This window comes from Aquarana catesbeiana, linkage group LG02 (assembly GCF_042186555.1).
Source record: "Aquarana catesbeiana isolate 2022-GZ linkage group LG02, ASM4218655v1, whole genome shotgun sequence".
NCBI classification, from domain to species: Eukaryota; Metazoa; Chordata; class Amphibia; order Anura; family Ranidae; genus Aquarana; species Aquarana catesbeiana.
Genome location: NC_133325.1, coordinates 310,338,178 through 310,355,383, shown reverse-complemented (window position 1 = coordinate 310,355,383; position 17,206 = coordinate 310,338,178). Strand labels below are relative to the sequence as shown.

General features: G+C 40.3%; 1 protein-coding gene across 2 annotated transcripts in view; it reads right to left on the bottom strand.

Moving 5' to 3' along the window:
* Positions 1 to 288: 288 nt before the first annotated feature.
* LOC141127842 (ATP-binding cassette sub-family C member 5-like) overlaps positions 289 to 17,206 on the bottom strand; it is a 151,290-nt gene continuing 134,372 nt past the window's right edge. For both annotated transcript variants that reach the window (XM_073614677.1, XM_073614678.1), the window contains 5 exons: positions 14,042 to 14,201; positions 13,093 to 13,171; positions 7,056 to 7,169; positions 5,678 to 5,842; positions 289 to 4,152 (listed from right to left, as the gene is read on the bottom strand). In XM_073614677.1, the coding sequence (XP_073470778.1) occupies positions 4,051 to 4,152; positions 5,678 to 5,842; positions 7,056 to 7,169; positions 13,093 to 13,171; positions 14,042 to 14,201 (620 nt within the window). In that variant the 3' untranslated portion in view covers positions 289 to 4,050. The remainder of the gene's footprint in view (positions 4,153 to 5,677; positions 5,843 to 7,055; positions 7,170 to 13,092; positions 13,172 to 14,041; positions 14,202 to 17,206) is intronic.

Below are 17,206 nucleotides of genomic sequence, written 5' to 3'. Positions count from 1 at the left end.
ATATTGCATTTCCATGTTCTGTGTACTGTGGGAGACCGGATATAGTGAATGTAAGGTCCTGGGTTTAGTAACACTTTAAGTGGCCATACTGCCAAAATAAAGCGTCATAATATCTTTTATTGCATTCCCCTCAGGGTTTTTCACTACAGTGGTCCTTTAACTGTAATAAAAAGTGTAGACAAATATTTTATCTTTTGCTGTTTTACGGTACATGTCTTATCACTAGATAATACCAATATTTGCCATGTTGTATCCACATTTTTATACATTTAGTCAACAAAACCAACATTTTAAAATAAATATTAGTTTATTAATCTAGTTATCATAAATACATTGATCTTAAATAATTTAACAGCACCCATAAAATAATACTAACAATAAAAATGTCTCCAAAGTGCATATTTCAGGCAGTATTCAGTGCCATTCTAACACAAATGACTGAATTCTAGAATGCAATAAAACTGTAACACTAGAATAAGGTTTATATTTTTCAAACACGCATTGTTAAAAACTAAAACTAAAGGAAGTGGCTTAGTTGCATATGGTCCCACAACTGCCATCTCCACTGAGATTGTGTGCCCATGACAAAATCCTTAATCCTGTCCCTCTGTGCCAAACAGGCTGATTTTGTGGCATTATTTTTTTTTTTCTACTAGGGAATGAAAACTACAGGTGCCTGGAGTCCTACCTGGGACCAGGAACACTGCAGAAAATACAAGGAAAAAGAAAAAAAAACTGCAGCTACTAGCAAGAAAGAAGGTCTTCAAAAGGCTTTTTTGTGAATGTAATTTCATTTCTTATACATGTTTAAAATATATACTTAAAACTGAACTCCATGCCTGGTCCTTTCTAAATATTTAGATGGGCCCTCTTTCTTTGTCTTAATGACCACTGTCACTGACCATTGCAAGAAGAAATCTAAAGTGTTACCGTTACATGAACAGGGACAGTGGGAACATCCTCCAATAAGGACATCCACTCTTGTGACATATGTTTAAGAGTGAATTTCCTCTCTCTTCCTATTGTGTCTGTGGGACAGAATTTCCAAAAAATCTAGATACATTTAATATGAACATTTCTGTAAGTGGAGTTATCATTCCCCTTTTCCTAATCTCATGGTTGCTTATGGAGACTTCTTCCACATGTGCATACACAGACTAAAAAAATATGCTAAAATTACAGTACATTTAGAACAGGAGAATCTGTTCTGTATTAAGACATACAGTAAATCCAAGTTCATTATAGCTACAGTGCCTTATTGAAATATGCTCCATTTTAATTATATGTTTTTATTTTACTATAGTCTACTAAATCTACATCAATGAAGAGTGGCATTAGCTGGGTAACCCAAGAAGCTAAAGTCTCTTTATTGACCCTTTTCACCTATACAGCCCTGGCCAAAAGTTTTGAGAATGAAACAAATATTAATTTTCACAAAGTCTGCTGCCTCAGTTTTTATGATGGCAATTTGCAAATACTCCAGAATGGTATGAAGAGTGATCAGATGAATTGCAATTAATTGCATAGGCCTTCTTTGCCATGAAAATGAACCCAATCCCATAAAAAAACAATTCCACTGTGAAGAAGGCGTCAGGGCACCCAAGAAAGTCCACCAAGCACCAAGACCCTCTTCTACAGTTGATTCAGCTGCGGGATTGAGGCACCACCAGTGCTGAGCTTGTTTAGGAATGGCAGCAGGCAGGTATGAGTGCATCTGCAAGCACAATGAGGCGAAGACTTTTGGAGGATGGCCTGTTGTCTCCAGAAAAAACTTCAGGGACAGACTGATATTCTGCAAAAGGTACAGGGATTGGACTTCTGAGGACTGGGGTAAAGTAGTTTTCTTTGATGAACCCTCTTTCCAATTGTTTGGGGCATCCAGCAAAAACCTTCTCCGAAGAAGAAAAGGTGAGCGCTACCATCAGTCCTGTGTCATGCCAACAGTAAAGCATCCTGAGACCATGCATGTGTGGGTTTGCTTCTCAGCCAAGGGAGTGGGCTCACTCACAATTTTGTCTAAGAACACAACCATGGATAAAGGCTGGTACAAAAACATCCTCCGGGAGCAACTTCTCCCAACCATCCAAGAACAGTTTGGTGGCAAACAATGCCTTTCCCAGCATGATGGAGCACCTTGCCATAAGGCAAAAGTGATAACTAAGTGGCCTGGAGAACAAAACATTGAAATTTTGGGTCCATGGCCAGGAAACTCCCTAGACCTTAATCCCATTGAGACCTTGTGTTCAATCCTCAAGAGGCAGATGAACATAAAAAAAAACACAAATTCTGACAAACTCCAAGCATTGATTATGCAATATTGGGCTGCCATCAGTCAAGTTGTGGCCCAGAAGTTGACTGACAGCATGCCAGGGCGAATTTCAAAGGTCTTGAAAAAAGAAGGGTGAACACTGCAAATATTGACTCTTTGCATAAACTTAATGTAATTGTCAAAAAAAAAAACCTTTGACACTTATGAAATGCTTGCAATTATACTTCAGTATACCATAGTAACATCTGACAAAAAGATCTAAAAACACTAAAGCCGCAGACTTTGTAAAAGTGAATATTTCTGTCATTCTCAAAACTTTTGGCCATGGCTGTAGACAGTTCAATGAGGGGTGGGTGACTCCCTTGCTACAGGCAGATCTCCCTTTTTAGAGTCACTGCAACAAGGAGAGAGTTTTCTTTTGGAATCCCAGTGTCTTATTAATTCCTACCCTATTCAACCCAAAATATGACTTTGCTGCCTCCTATCACTGTATCTATTGCAATTTGAGCAGTGGTAAAGAGAGATAAATGGGCTGATAATGGAAAGCAATGCTCCCAATTTCAATGATTGCTTGAGATAATCTGACTTTCTCTGGGTTCCCAAAGGGTGGTTATGTGCACCTTTAGGGCTCTTTCACACGGGCCAGATCGGTGACGATCCGCCCCGTGAACACCCGCTTGCTCAGCGGGGATCGCTCCACCGATCCCCGCTGAGCAGGAAGATGACAGGTCCATCGCTGCACACTGTGCAGCGACGGACCTGTCAGAGCGCTGCTCTCCCCTATGGGGGATCAGATGATGACGGACCGTAGAGTCCGTCGTCACCCGATCCGATCCGAAAATGGATGGAAAAGTAGGGTTTTTCTCCGTTACACTTTTTCGGATCAGAGCGGGTCGGATGTCAGCGGACGTTCATCCGCTGACATCCGCTATTCCATAGGGATAAATGTATGTCCGTTTTTCATCCGAAAACGGAAGGATGAAAAACGGACATACGGATCGTCTGTGTGAAAGAGCCCTTAGAGGACTAAGGTTATGCTTATTGCACAGGGTAATTTTTTAAATAGTTAGAAAATCTAACATCTAAACCTTCATCTAATGAAAAACGTATGGGAAGATACCACACATGTGCTGCTGTCACTGTTGGGTAAGAATTGGGGTGGGTTCCAGGTCTGCAATGATTTGTTTATTGACAGCAAGAAATCTGGCTACTTGTCATTACATTGATCATATGCTGTACATTATTTTAATTACCTATCATTATATTGATCATGTGGCTTCATCTTTTAATTGCACTTGAACACATGAAAATGTGTGTACTATTATTTTAAAAATTGCATAGCATATTGTGGTTATAATAACTAATCAAAATAAATATATGCTGTCTTAAATTTTTTGGCACTGCATTGGTTCTCATATGAAATTAAAAATACTAACTTTACCATTCAAACATGCTTGCTTTACAAACTGCAACATGCATGTTTATGGAAAGAGCTTTGACACCAAAAGACCTTTAGATGGTTGGATCATGCCAGCATGCCCAACCATCATCTAATGCCTGTGGGAACCTTAAGATTCTAGATCTGTGAGCCTGTGTACTGCTAAGTTCTACAGCTTTTCCTTTCCATTGCACACATCTTCGTTGCTGTAGTTGTAGGCCCATGTATTGCTTGCGTAGGACTAAGTAAAGCCAAAAGGACACTTTACTCTTATTGAGGCCTACATATTGGAGGTTTCATTCTTCTTTATTCTACAGACATTTCTTTCCTCAGTTTGGATTTATCAAAATGCAGGAAAAACTGTTCTTTCTGCCGCAACTGCCATGGCATGAAATGTAGATTGTTTATTAGACAGAAGGACTGATGGTTTGTCAAACTCCACAATCTGCATACAAAATGGAAAATACATAATTAAAGTGAATTTCTGTAAATAAAAACATATACTACATATATTGCAATATCCTTATAACTTTCATCTCCTAATTCTATTACACTTCCCCTCCAGAAGTTTGCAGATTACTGCTAAATAGGAAATGACCAGCGTTTCAATGCAGAAGGTAATGGAGCTATGATTGATGCAGTTCATTTGTGGGAAACAAATTTAGTCCTTGTATACTCAAATTTTTCTCAAGGTATTCAAACCTTCGATATAAAAATCAGCCTACATACAGCATAAAGAAAGAAATCTCTCAATGAGTCTCTCAGTGAGAAGTCTCATAATAGTTAAGATCACTTGGTCTAAAGTCATATAATGAACAACATGTTAGCAATCATTCTTTTAGCTGTTTTGCAGGTATACAGCTTCTGTAGTGCTCTCTATATACAACCCCATTTTGTGTCATGGGTATGAAGTGTGTATAAACATTACTTACACAATATACTGTATATATTCAGTATATATATTTGTACATTGGTGAAAATGATCATTTATAACATGACTTGTTAACAGTGGCGGTGCGTCCATTAAGGCGCACGGGCACAGCCCCCTCTGTCACGCGGCCCCCCCTCTGTGTAGAAGGGATAGATTCATGCATAGCATGAATCTATCCATGGACGCTGTAGCCACCCCCTATTCAGGCGTCCAACCCCTTTTCGGACAACAGGCGCCTGAATTACAGCGGCGGTCATAGGCTCTAATAGGCTTCAAAAAAGGTGGACTTGGAGTGCAAACCATTGCACTCGCAGTCCGCCCAGGTGTGTTAGCAAAACAAATTAATATTTGCTTTTCTAACACTGAACTGCCTCTCAGCCAATCAGGAGGTGCAGATCTAATACCCATCACCTGATTGGCTGAAGGCACATGTGCTCTGATTGGACGCCTAACGGAACAGAAGAAGAGATGCACAGGAGGAAAGAGAACCATGGAGGACACAGGAGCTGTCGCCTGACCAGCTGCATGTCCCACAGCACGCGACCATCCAGCGCCACCAGGATGGGGTAAGTGTGTGCCGGTCAGACGGCGAGCAGGGGGGGGTCACAGAGGCTGCATATGATTGGCACAGACTGCATATGATGGGCACAGAGACTACATATAATGGGCACGGGCTGCATATGATGGGCACAGAGGCTGCATATGATGGGCACAGAAGCTGCATATGATGGGCACAGAGGCTGCATATGATAATCACAGGCTGCATATGATGGGCACAGGCTGCATATGATGGGCACAGTGGCTGCATTTGATGGGCACAGTGGCTGCATTTGATGGGCCACAGCGGCTGCATTTTATGGGCACAGTAGCTGCAATTGATGGCACAGTGAGGATGCAATTGATGTTTTTTTTCAGTATTTTTAGAATTTTTCAGTGGGTTTGCGCCCCCAAAAAATTTGGAGCACCAGCTGCCACTGCTTGTTACTTGTCCTAGGTTCAGTCCTAAATTGAACACCTTGAAGTCATTCTCTTTACTTACCTCTCCATGGGCCATCACCATGATCCTGTCACAATGGAATACAGTATTAAGTCGATGTGCTATAATAAGCACGGTGCATTTACAAAATGCATCGTTAATTGTTTTTTGAATCAGCACATCTGTTTCATTATCAATTGCTGCCGTAGCTTCATCTAACAGTAATATCTAGAAGAAGAAAAAAAAACACAATACCAGATAAAATAAACAACATAATATAACAACAGCACAATCTCATTGGACCATGGATTCAAAACAACAAGATCAAGACTTTATTTTTTTTTAACTGAAGGCCAACTATTGGTTGCTAAATGTATATATTTTGTTTATGTCAAGCATTAATTGTTCAGCTTTAGCTATCTAAAAGTATGTAATGAGGACAGAATGTATGTCTAGTTGTTTTGGCACTATATACTGTAGATATGTCCTTCCTACACCACAACTATGTGAAGCTGTATCTTTAAAGCCTAACGCATTGTCTTAGTGAACTTTAAATAGTTTGCTTCTGCTAAGCTGGTCCAAATTAACTATTTCCTTCACTAACAGATGCAGCGGCGAACTATGGGCCCTTGTATGACCTTGTATTTGGTTTCTCAGATGTCATAATGCTTGTGATCAGAATGTAAATGTGGATGGTTTTATTACCCTTCTGTAGTCCTTTATCAATGGATTTGTACTGTGAACGAACTTGAATATTTTTTTTTCGTATTACTGAAAATGTAATAAAACCTTGATTCTGTAAAAAAACGATTCAGCAGCTGTCAGTGTTGTATGAACTGTATGTGGCTTTAGCTGGTTGTCACAGAATTTACGGCATTAAATGTGTAAGGATCTTCACAAAGTAAGTTTACAAGTTTCAAGATCATTCAGTTTATTAGGAGTACGCTAACATTATGAAACATAATATGTAAATGAACACATGATTTTACATGTTGACCCAGATACACTTTATGTCCCTCAAATCCGTTTAGAATGTTTATTTTTCCATATTACATAATCTGTAAAGTGGATAATGACCTAAATTTTGCAAATTTGGAACCTGTTTATGTGACTTGAAGACCTACTTGTTTATACCTATTGTGATTTCTGGTTGTACAGACTCAATTTGAAGAAAAATTGTCATCTTTAAATAAATATTAGCAACCAACAAAAATGTATAGATTTTAAATAGTTTGCTTGATCTGAACTGACAAAATCAGAGAGTTGACTAGTTGCTATGTTATATTACAAGTTATTATTTGGAATGTGCCATCAAATACAGGCAAGTGGGTTCACTGTGTGTGTTTCAAAAGCAGAAGAGGCGAGGACTAGAACATGCATTGCATATTGGTGAAGTTATCATATTAATTAAAAGCAGCAAATTGTAAAACTATTCACATACCTTACTGTTCCTAAGTAAAGCCCGTGCCATGCACAACAGTTGTCGCTCACCGACTGAGAAGTTACTGCCATTTTCTGCTACTTGGAAATGTAGCTGTCCTTGTAGTTGAGCTACCTATAATGTATATTAAAATAAAAACATTTCTTTTAACTTTCACGCCAAAAATTACAGTTTAGAGGAAATCACAGATGAATAGCTACCGTTCTTCAAAAATTGACTGTGTTTCTGAATAACATGCACCACCAAGAAGTGACATGTATTTTTTTGGAAGATGGTAGAGAGTTAAACAATCTGTTGGTTTCTTATATACCTCAGAAAATCTGATGACAATACCTCTACACATTAATTCACAGGTTGGCAAACCTGCTATGCAAATAATATAATGGGTATAAAATATACACTTCTTGTGGTACATCACAGTTGACTGTTTTCCATCTGAAGCTTTTTACACAAGGTTTTTTTGCTTTATGATATTATATTAATGCCAAGTATATTAATCATATAGCACTTGGCCTCTGATCTGTGCATGTAACCTTTTTTTTTCAAATTAAATTTTATTGTGAGAATGCAATTAACAAGAACACTGGCCGCAACATTTGGCCAACAAATTAAATCAAGAAGGACAATATATACAGTATGTTAGTATGAGTTGAGAGAGATCTAGCAGTGCTGGGTCTTGCGGTGTACATTAAGAAATATTTGAATGGATGGTGGTGGGACTAGTAAGTAGCAAGCAAAGGGAAGAGGCGGAGGCCTCAATTTTTAGATTAACGTGTGTAACTCATTTTAAGAGAGGCGTGGAATGTCAACTGGAGGATCATTGGCTATGAGTAGATACCAAGCATGTAACTTTTATAAAATTGTTACTTTGCTAGGGTGGGAAGATGCCATTTAGCTACAGATCTGAAATACTTACCCTTTTGGTTTCGAGAATTCCTCTGCATTCAACTCACATAACCAAAAATATGGCATTGTTCACAAAGCAGAGGAACTGTTCCCAGGCATAGGTACTATGACACATTTCCGATTAAACAATCCTGTCTATCGACTCCATAGTTTAAACCCCTGGCTCACTTTGCTGATTCTAAGTATTACACCTCTTTTAGCAGAGACTATTTGAACAAGCTATTCATGCAAGCTCATTAAACAGTAGAATTCTGTGGACTCAAGGATACAGTATCTCACAAAAGTGAGTACACCCCTCACATTTTTGTAAATGTTGTATTATATCTTTTCATATGACAACACTGAAGAAATGACACTTTGCTACAATGTAAAGTAGTGAGTGTACAGCTTGTATAACAATGTAAATTTGCTGTCCCCTCAAAATAACTCAACACACAGCCATTCATTTCTAAACCACTGGCAACAAAAGTGAGTAAACCCCTAAGTGAAAATGTCCAAATTGGGCCCAAAGTGTCTATATTTTGTGTGGTCATCATTATTTTCCAGCACTGCCTTAACCCTCTTGCGCATGGAGTTCACCAGAGCTTCACAGGGTGTAACTGGAGTCCTCTTCCACTCCTCCATGACGACATCACGAAACTGCTGGATGTTAGAGACCTTGCGCTTTTCCACTGTCCGTTTAAGGATGCCCCACAGATGCTCAATACGGTTTAGGTCTGGAGACATGCTTGGCCAGTCCATTACCTTTACCCTCAGCTTCTTTAGCAAGGCAGTGGTCATTTTACAGGTGTGTTTGGGGTTGTTATATTGGAATACTGCCCTGCGGCCCAGTCTCCGAAGGGAGAGGATCATGCTCTGCCTCAGTATGTCACAGTACATGTTGGCATTCATGGTTCCCTCAATGAACTGTAGCTCCCCAGTGCCGGAAGCACTCATGCAGCCCCAGACCATGAAACTCCCACCACTAGGCTTGACTGTAGGCAAGACACACTTGTCTTTGTACTCTTCACCTGGTTGCCAGCACATGCTTGACATCATCTGAACCAAATAAGTTTATCCTGGTCTCATCAGACCACAGGACATGGTTCCAGTAATCCGTGTCCTTAGTCTGCTTGTCTTCAGCAAACTGTTTGTGGGCTTTCTTGTACATCATCTTTAGAAGAGGCTTCCTTCTGGGTCATCAGCCATGCAGACCAATTTGATGCAGTGTGCGGCGTATGGTCGAGCACTGACTGGCTGACCCCCCCCAACCTCTGCAGCATTGCTGGCAGCACTCATTTATCTATTTCCCAAAGATAACCTCTGGATATGATGCTGAGCACATGCAATCAACTTCTTTGGTCGACCATGGCGAGGCCTGTTCTGAGTGGAACCTGTCCTGTTAAACCACTGTGTGGTCTTGGCCACCGTGCTGCAGCTCAGTAGCACGATAGATACCGTCCATGGTGTTGCTGGGTCCGAATTGCAGTGCTCCTTTGGCTGGTAGGATTGAGTCTTTTTGGGGGTCCCTGTATATCTCTCTCTCTGCTGATAGGTTGAGCATTGGGGGATCCTTTAGTGGTGCAAAAGATCTTTTTGCCTATGGAGCCTCAGGGTCACATCTCCCCCATTGACCCCCTCATGGAGGTGGCAGGTCCCTCGGAACCCCAGCTTCTCATGGTTGCACTGACGGTAGTCCTAGAGTGATTTGTATCCCGGGTGGAAGTAGCGTGTGGGCAAAGGCTCAGGAGGAAGCATCCCCCGCCTTCCTCTGCTCAGTCTGTCTCATCTGATTCTGAGCTTGATGCCGCCGGGGACATGACCCATCCAGGGGGGCTTAATATCACACCCCCTGACTCATCCGTTAGTGAGAATGAATCCTCAACGGTCACAGCAGCGAGTGAAAAAGTGCTGGTGGACGCGCTTATTACTGCGGTGCGTGAGACTTTAAAATTGGAGGATGTGGCTGATGGGGCCACGGATGCATAAGTCACCTCGCACACCAAAGGTGTTTCCTTATCTGCCTTATTTTGATAGGTTTACTTATAAGGAATGGGAGCAATCAAAGTCACCTTTTGTGATCGCCAAGCATTTCTCAGTACGCTATCCCTTTGAGGAATCACTTTTTAAAAAGTGGACTACTCCACCAGTGGTGGACCCTCCTGTCTCCAGGTTGAATAAAGCAACCATGATTCCAGTAGAGGAATCCCCGAATCCCCGTCCTTTAAGGATCCGGCTTACAGGAAAGCGGAGTCTGTGGCACGCAGCCTGTTTTCTAAGGCTGGTTTGGCAATGGTCCTGGCCTCAGCCCTGGTGCCTCAGACTTTAACGGAATGGGCCAAGCTTTTGCGCCAAGGTCTGGGTAATGAGCAGGTTCCTGCTGCTTATGTTGATCTGGCAGACTAGTTGGTCTGAGGGCTGCAGTTTATATGTGATGCATCTTTGGATGCGACTCCCCTTCTGTCCAAAGTTTCTGTTTCAGTGGTTGTTATTAGACGCGTGCTGTGGCTTAAGAACTGGTCTACAGACCAAGCCTCTAAGAAAGCTCTCATTGATCTGCCCTTTTAAGGCGATCATTGTTTGGGGCTACCCTGGATGACATCATTACGGGTGTCACAGGGGGGAAAAGTGATAATTCCCGGCCACAGTCTAAAAAAGGGAAGGAGCCTCGTCGCAGACGGGGCCTTCCTTCTCAGCCCATAAAAAATTATTTCGGGCTCCTGGGACTGCAGATAATGGAAACAGATCTCTGAAGTCTTTCCCAGGAGGTTCAAAGCAATCTTGGTCTGGTAAGCCTAAAATTGGCCTTTCCAGTCCCACAGACAAGGCCCCTTCAGCATGAAGGTCTGCACTCATCCATAATTGGGGTGGGGGGACATCTTCGCTGGTTTACAGCTTCGTGGACCTCCTTTGTGAGTGTCCAGGAGATCCACGAATTGATTCTTTTGGGAGTTCGTCCGCTTCAGAGAACCCTGAGTCTCCCTGTGCAGACATAGTTCCTGCAAAGGTTCAGGTGATGTCCGAACTACCCAAAGTCTCCTCTATCCCCATCCAGAAAATTGAATTACCTGGATTTAATACTGACCAGGTTCGTCTTTTTTCTACTCAAACTTCTGCTCCTTCAGCAGGTTTAGTTCAACAGGAAGTTACTGAGACTTGTGGCAATTTCACGGGTTCCCCTGGTAACCGCCGCAGTTGTCCTAGTGCCACTGCTGGGCCAACACCTTCCTCTTCTGCGGTGCCTGCGAAGGACTGAGGGCGAAAGTCTTCTGATTATTCTGGTGGCCGTAAAGATCCCTTGGGAGCTACCTATCAGAGAGGACCAGTTGTTCCAAGGGCTGATTTACCATCGACAGACACAGGCGCTGTGTCTGTCGATGAACGAAAGAGAAAATGGGATTTTTGTACTCACTGTAAAATTCATTTCTCTGAGTTCATCGACGGACACAGCACCCACCCCTCTATGGAGTTTATGATACTTCTATTACTGCTTGCTACTAAACTGAATACCTAGAGCAGGGAGGGGGTTATATACTGACTGAGGACAGCCCATGGGCGTAGCCAGGTGTTTTTTTGTTCTGCCTAGTCCTACTCCTGAGGAGGCGATATATAACCTAATGGTCAAGATTAAGGAGGCGCTGTGTCTGTTGATGAACTCAGAGAAATGGATTTTACGGTGAGTACAAAAATACCATTTTCTTCAGCGTTGTCACATGAAAAGATATAATGAAATATTTACAAAAATGTGAGGGGTGTACTCACTTTTGTGAGATACTGTATATGGAGCATTTTAAATAAATCTCTCACTTGTAGACAATATAGGGTATTTGAACTAAACACATTTGCATGACAAGAATAAATGCTTCTTTAGTAAATTAGCTCATTGTGGACTTCATCTTAGGAAAACCTGAAATCCTACCACTGGGGAGAGCTGTTTTCACACACATTTTGAATGATCTTTACATACTGACAATAAATTTACACCTTTACACCTCTCCACTTTGTTTGCAATTGTAGCATAGATCTACAATCGGTATTAATAAACACATGGTCCTTGTGTTTTTCAAAGGGCAATAGTCACAGATAAACAAAGCTATTCGTTTAAATGAATTGTGAGGTGCTACATTTAGAATGTATATTTACATAAAATTAGTATGACAGTAAGTGCAATAGAATGCATTGTTTCCCTTATGTATTATGGAAGTCAGCAAAGATATTGTTAGCAGTAACAAAGAGTCAAAAGTGGCAACAGTCTAACATTATGCACTTCCATAGAGAGGGTTTAATTAATCTCTATGCCTCTATGCTTTTTATAACAAGGAAATTAACAAGATAAACTTTTTATGTGATTGGTAATTTAAAGATACAAAACAACATTCACAAATCTCAGTTTGAGATTTCAGTTCTGTACACAGGAAGTTACATGCCTACAAAACTTTAGGCAGGATCATCAGGTATTTTCTGTACTTGCAGAAAATGTGATGAAAAAAGAAACCTAATGAAGCTATCACAAAAAAAAAAAAAATCATCATTAAAAACAACATTGACCCAACCCCATTATATCATTGGTGGCCTTACATCCAGAAAAGTAATACATATAAGGGACATATTTTCTGAAATAATATAGAGTTTCGTTTTATGTAGTCTGCTTTGAATAAAACTACTGACTTTGGATGTCCTTCCATCTATTAAATAATTAAAACTAAAACTCTGGTTATCCTTTTGGGTGCCCACACCAAGAAATCTTGTTCATTTTGGGGGAGGGTCAGGTAGAAGAATACCTAAACATTTTTCTTGCTCTTCTCAGTGTTCTTGTAGGATTGACTCCAATCCTAGAATATGGGCAGGTCTTGAATTTCTTAATGTACAGTGCAAGACCACTGGTGTGGTTGTTGAAGGGGTGGCTGAACAAAGGCAAAGAGGAGCAGCTTTGGGAAGCCAATCATCTATCCTGGAACCGACAGGGGAGAACCTTGCAGGACCGAGGAATAAGGCAGGTATTTCTCTGATTTACACCTCTTCTCACAAATTAGTCAAGCATTTAACCTTTAGCCATCGGATTTTATGAAATTGCTTGGACATATGGGTACCTTCAGATGTAGGCACAAGCAGAGAAAAGTTCTTGAAGTTATCAGTCAGTGAGTATACATACGTTTTGTTTCATGTGGGTTTTTTCTAAAGCTTTCCACACTTCTTCATCTGTGTACTGATTCATTGGGTCCAAATTCAACCTATAATTTGGCATTTATTATTTTGGTATATGTTCAAAACACCATGTGGTATTAGTAATTGGCATACCTGTTTTTACTTAGCACACAAAGTCCATACTACCATTGACTGAAGATTGCAGAAAGTAATGATATATATAAATACAATTATTTTTGTAATAAATATTGTTGTTTTATCACAATTCAATGTGGCCATCCTTCTCTTGGTACCGGTAAAGTCCAACATCTTCTAGTTTGTTAGCATATATAAATAACAGTAAACGGTGGGAATGGACACATGCGCCTACATACTATATGTATTAACTTTGACTTATCTTTCATATTTTGCCTTATATAATAAGGCAATATGTATCTATAATAGGCAATAAAATAAATAATATGTAATCATGACTAATGAAAGTAGGACTCCAGTCAATCCTTTTTATTGTTTTGAACAAAATGGAAGAACCAGAACCTCTGTGTCTATTCAGCAAGTTTGTTGCCTGTCTGTCACAGAGACACAGCAGGAAGTGAATGGAAAGATCCCCAAAGTGAGGGTAAACCCCAACAATGTTATCACCAGAACAGGTGTCCCCATTTGAAGAGTTCACTTGTATTCTGTGCCAGTAATAGCCAAACCATTTGGGAAAGCATCTCATCTGTCTTGGTGACAATAGTTACAGGGACAAAAAGTAAGGATGACTCTGCCCAAAAGGGACACAGACAACAATGCAAATAGTTCTAAACCTTCTCCACTTTACCCAAAACATTGACAGTTCACAATACCATGTTATATAGGTTCCATATATCTATCAACCTAACAAAGTATATACTGTGCATTTAAAACTGAAGCAGATTCTATGTTGGTCATTGTGATAATGTTTTTCAACTCACCTGATGCTTCCAACAAACAAAACAGGCTCTTGTGGAATGATAGAAAGCTTTCTTCTCAGGTCCTTCAATCTAATCGAATGAATGCAGATGTTATCAATAGTGATTGAACCTCCAGACAGTTCAACAAGTCTGAAGAGTGTCATTGCCAAGGATGATTTGCCTGTTGAGTGAAAAGAAAAAAAAAATAGTATAGAATTTTAATTCCCCTAATAATTCTACTGAGAAATTTTAAAACAAGTACACAGTCAAAACATCCAAATGTGCTGGGAACATATAATTCCAACAACACACAAAAGAGTAAGTGAAAAAAATGTCTAGGGGAGCCATGGACTAGCCCATCAGCATTGTTTATAGACTTCATGCAGCTGATATACAATGCCTTATGAAGTCTCTGTGTGACCTGAAGTGGTTGTGGGAGCAATCAACAGACAGTGGGAGAGGTGGTAAAGCGGTAAATCCATAGACACCAGGAGTACGGGATCAGAATCAGATCAGAAAAAGAGGTGAAGAGAGCATACATCCATAGAATGAATAAAGATGGATCAGGTAGATCACTGTTCTTAGGCACAGCTTGCCCTCTAGTAAGCACCTCGGAAAAACCAAACAGTGCAGTAGTGACATCACCAACGGTCTCTACAGTGATTAGGGAGAAACTGCAAATCTTGTAATAATAGAAGTCATCAGGGGCAAGAGTGTGGGGCCTTAGGTTATCTTACAATGTAGATACAGGAGTGTCTAGGCACTGCCACATGTAAAAAAAGAGTGAACAAGAAGGTCTTAGGTGAAATTCATGGCACAAGGTAGATTTTTTTTAGTAAACTGCTTAGCACAATTATTCTTGCTATTCTTTTCTTCTCTCCTTCCCCCGGTATAGACATTTTTTGTACTTTATCTTATTTTATCCAGGTATGTTTCCGCTTTAAGGTGAGCCCTGTCAAAGAGACTGTGGGCGTCAGCCTTGTCCTCTCTATTTCCCTTGGCAGACATGTGAATTCCCGGGTCAAGGGGCGGTATTGTTCCCCCGATCCATTCCTCTGCCTGCAACATGACGTGGCGCTGCTCTTTGATTAACAATCTGCTATGTCTATGCACATGCGCGCGTGACCGTCACGCATGCATTGTGGGGGATCCGAACCGGTGACGTGTTGGGGACTATATCTAGCAGGCATAGCCCGCTGGATGGTGCGGTGGACAGTCATCCAGGGGGGATATCTTTGGAGGCTGTATATCAGGTGATCAGGGGGACTGTATTCACCAACAGACCAATCGGGATGTGGAGGCTACTTCTCCATGATCCATTGGCACATACTTTCCGCTGAAGTGATCTCAGCAGCTATTTGTTAATAATTACCGAATGGGGGTTCATTTTTCCTCCTAGGCTATGGTTGATCCTTCTATCTTTTCACCGGCAATCCCTACATTATAAACAAGATTTGAACTCCAATGGTTTGCATACCCCACCCTAGCCTGCTTTTTGAGTACTTCATGCCTTCCTTTTCTTCTCTCCTTCCCCCTGTTATAGACATTGAATCCTTGTGTCTAACAGGTCAGTTATGTGCATTATATATCTACCTTATCTTCATACTAAGTTTTATATGGATATTTGCATATTAATATAAATGTTGTTTTCTAGTGGCTAATTAGCCCTAGTAAATCTACCACCTAACCAGTCCCCCATGTCCACCACAGGGAAGCACTGGTGACACTGCTATTCAGCGTTGACCTCTTATGGGCCTTTACTAGTAAGTGATTGAATGTTCCCACTTCCTCCAATCAGCTGTTCTTTTGTTTATATACAAGCATTAAAGATTGGTGCTTAGCATATAAATGTTGTTACCTTATCTATAGATTTTACTTTGTATTCCTCCTAAAGAAGCGGTTTGTAGCCGCAAAACATCTTGAGGATGATCGTGCACTGAGGAAATTTAAAACTCCTATTTTCCATAATAGAGTGTATTTGAGTACCAGAGTAATGTAAACAAATGTGTACAACTTTTTATAGTTGTAGTTATTGTATCTGGATACTTTACTATCTTTAATCATGTATCAATAAAATTGTTATGTTTTATCTGAAGTTTTATCTGTTTTGGGTACCGTATAGTCCATTTTTTCTTTTCTCCCCCTCCCCGCTTTGGAGATTCCGTTTGGGGAATTGTCTCCTTGCACCCCATTATTCTCTATTGTATAAATGTAGAATTGGGAATTATTGGTGCACATATTAATTCCAATGGAGAAATACTGTATATCCTAAATTAAACAGTACAACAAATGTAGCAATACATCTACCAGTCCTTATTGCATCTGAAGAGTGGAGTAAATATTGCAAAAAATCGTGCGGTAATCTGTTAAGTCCAATTCACAAACGAAACTAGAACTAAAAAAAAAAAGTGCGATATTTAACACCACCCTTTTAGTGACAGTAACCAGTGCAGTAACAGAAAGAGGGGCCTATTCAAACCCTCAGAAAGGGGCATTCCACTCACCGAGAGCCTAATTCAACCCACAGAAGACCTAAAGAAAGGGGCCTAATTCCACCCACAGGAAGGAGTACTATTCCACACACAGAAAGGGGTGCAATACTATCCTCAGAGTGGGGTCTAGTTCCACCCACAGAGGACCCACAGAAAGTTGACACTATTCCACCAGCAGTGGACACACAAAAATGTGGCATTATACATCACAAATACACAAGTTTTTTTTTTAATTAAATCAAAAAGGCATGACATGCAGTGCAAAATTGAAATTTACCATCAAAAACTAAAAAAAAAAAAAATTTGTAAACTTTTACAAAAGTGCAACATGGGGTATGTCAACCATGACAATTACTCCAGCTAGAAGTGACCTCTTGAAGTGGCCACTGTAATACTTTTGGTTATATACACCATTACAACAAGTTAAACTTGAAAAATAAATAAAAACGTTTAAAAGAATTATAAAAAAATATAGTCCAGATTTCTTTAGTTTTCACAATATACTGTAAACATAAGCAGCAGCGCAAAATTGGGCCAAAATCATAGAAAAGAGCACTTTCAACAACTCTAGTAGGCCATACATTTACAAAAAAACACACTTTTTATGAATGTATGGCATGATGGATTTAGTAAAGTAGCTTGGATTAATAAGCATCAGGAGACATACATTTGAGAAGGTAGTTCAAATTTCAAT